The following is a 2,519-nucleotide window of genomic DNA, read 5'->3' on the forward strand; positions in this document are numbered from 1 at the left end:
AACTTCTCAATATGACGACACTTTTGTCTTCCTCATATCAATTAGCAAATGGCTTCAATATGAAAATATCCTTCCGCCTTCACATATTTCTCAAACTTACACCTGCATATCCATGGATCCAAGGAGCTCCTTTATGCACCTCTTAGGCTTGCAACAATAATATTTTTCCAGCATGAAACATACATGGCCTACGACAACAATATTTTCCTATCCTATTGTGCTTATTCACATATGCAGATTTGCATTTGCTTTGATAGGAAACCTATGGTTAAATTATTGGTTATCATATTTGATGATCTATAGAAATGCTTATACAAGGAGGAAATGGTTTGAGGAATTTTTTTTGTAACCGATCTGGGAGTTTATGATTGAGCAAGGTAATATATTGCTAAATTTTTCAACTAATCATATTTTTAATATTACATACAAAGTTTTTAAAATCAACATGAGCATTATCCTTTTTCCCTTTAGTATTTAGATCTTCATACATAACATCCACAGTGACATATTTATTATAACGTAGGAATGAATTAGGGGAGATTTAGAAAAGCTTATTTTGGGAGGCCATAAATTAATTAACACCATGTAAATGAATTGTGTTATTATCAATAATCTATCTTCACTGTCTTAGATTTTCCATGTCATTCCAACTTATTAGAAATGTTTAATACAAGAGGCCCCTCAATCATAACCCTTATGTAGGTAGATTGATGTAAGAATAGGTGTGATATGTGTCAAGGTTATCATATTATCCCCGATCAAATATTGCGATATTGGATGCAATGGATATTCTAGTTCTACGGATTTTCTTGGAATTTAGACATAATGAAACCGTGTTGCATTCCATCGAAGGTATACTACATTTATTAGAGCAATCATTCTTATCTTGAGGAGAGTCCCTAACCTTCTGGAATGACTTCTTTGATGGGGAGTCTTGAAGCATTGGATGATTGTGAGGGTGATTTGAAGAACAACTACTAATTATATTTCCCAATAACTATTTCCTACTTCCAAACCATTCACCTTTTATGTCAGACCTAAAATGAGGTTAAGACTATGTTAAAGAACACCCTTGACAGATTGGCATGCAAGAATTATAGTGTTACTCATTCTATCCAAGTCAAGCACTTTGTTTGTTGTTGTTCCTGCAATATTTATGTTAAAGAATATATTGTTAACATGTTGCAAATGAATGTATACCTAATACAAGGATGCTCTTGTATAAAATATTCATAAATGCCTTCAGATGCTTCAAATTAATCCTTCATCTTTGGAATATGCGGAGGATATAGTCATGTTCAAAACAGATGCTATGAATAGCAGAAGAGGACGGCAATAACTCTAGAAAGATTGTTTTATTGAACGGCAAGGAAAAAGAATTTGGGAAAGACTTGGTCCCCTCTTGATTGTTTTGTTTGATAGAACACAGCAAATTCTTATGCGAATTTCTTCTGAATGTAATCCACAACTTCCTGTGTGATGCGGAAGGCCTTGGCCAATACGGAATCTGGGAGAGGAGGATCCGCTGCAAACAGAGAGTTGGCGATTGTCTGAACTCCCGGAAGCTGGCTGCTCAATGCAGATATGGCCACCGCATTTTCATGCCCCACATTCTGCTGGAAATGCACAAGTGCCTTTGGAAACACAAACACATCTCCCTTCTCCAACGTTTTGCTGAAAAACTTGTTGTTGGTGTCAATGAAACCCACAAGAAGCTGGCCTTCCAGTAAAACAAGAACTTCGGTGGCTCTTGGGTGTGTGTGAGGAGGATTTATTCCACCCACTGCGTAGTCGATGCGGACCAACGATATTCCCAACGTATTGAGGCCTGGTATCTGTTTAACGTTCGCCATCGTTACGTTGGAGCCCACATCATTGTCGGTGTTCCCTGCCTGCCCAAGTCCCCGGAAGAAGAAGTCGTCTGCTGAAACTTGCATTGGGTCTTTGCAAACGAACCCGTTCACCAAAACTGTTTAAAGCAAAATCAAATCAATCTATTACTAACTCGACTCGTCTAATAAGCAAATCATTACCATTGTTTATGTATAAAGTTTTTTACTCACCTTTGCTTTCCTCATCTGCAACGCAGAAATCTTGCAAGGGATCGGAATCCCCTGCCATGACCCTGTCGCTGTAACAACATATCAACAGAAAAAGTCCCAGTGTGAAGTAAATCATTCGGTTAGCCATTATAATAGAAACGCAGATAGTACAAGAGCTCAGAAGGATATGAATGTGTGTTACAAGCCCATTACAAGCTTTATATAGCCCAAACCTTATGACTAATTCATCTTCACTCCGTATATTAAATCACCAATCCTTGTAATATTATAATAATATACTTCCAGAGTTGTTGCTCTTTTCGATACGTCAGAGTAAGTCTTGCTGCAGCATATGGCTATCTCACCTGCTACCGCAGATGTATTCTCACCATTCTTTCATTATCGTTGAAATTTTCTATCTTCTGCTGCATATGCTTATCTGAAGATCAGCTTACCTCCTGCCTTAGACGTATTCTT

The 2,519-nt window shown here is 37.5% G+C and overlaps 1 protein-coding gene across 1 annotated transcript; it reads right to left on the minus strand.

The window, feature by feature from the left end:
* Positions 1–1,436: 1,436 nt before the first annotated feature.
* Positions 1,437–2,121, minus strand: LOC131078321 (putative germin-like protein 2-3). The gene is made up of 2 exons (XM_058015989.1): positions 2,064–2,121; positions 1,437–1,969 (listed from the first exon to the last, which is right to left on the minus strand). Exons 1-2 carry the CDS (start codon positions 2,119–2,121, stop codon positions 1,437–1,439), a joined length of 591 nt encoding a protein of 196 aa, XP_057871972.1.
* Positions 2,122–2,519: the final 398 nt, after the last annotated feature.

Source organism: Cryptomeria japonica, unplaced genomic scaffold (genome assembly GCF_030272615.1).
Source record: "Cryptomeria japonica unplaced genomic scaffold, Sugi_1.0 HiC_scaffold_1898, whole genome shotgun sequence".
In the NCBI taxonomy this organism is placed as follows: Eukaryota; Viridiplantae; Streptophyta; class Pinopsida; order Cupressales; family Cupressaceae; genus Cryptomeria; species Cryptomeria japonica.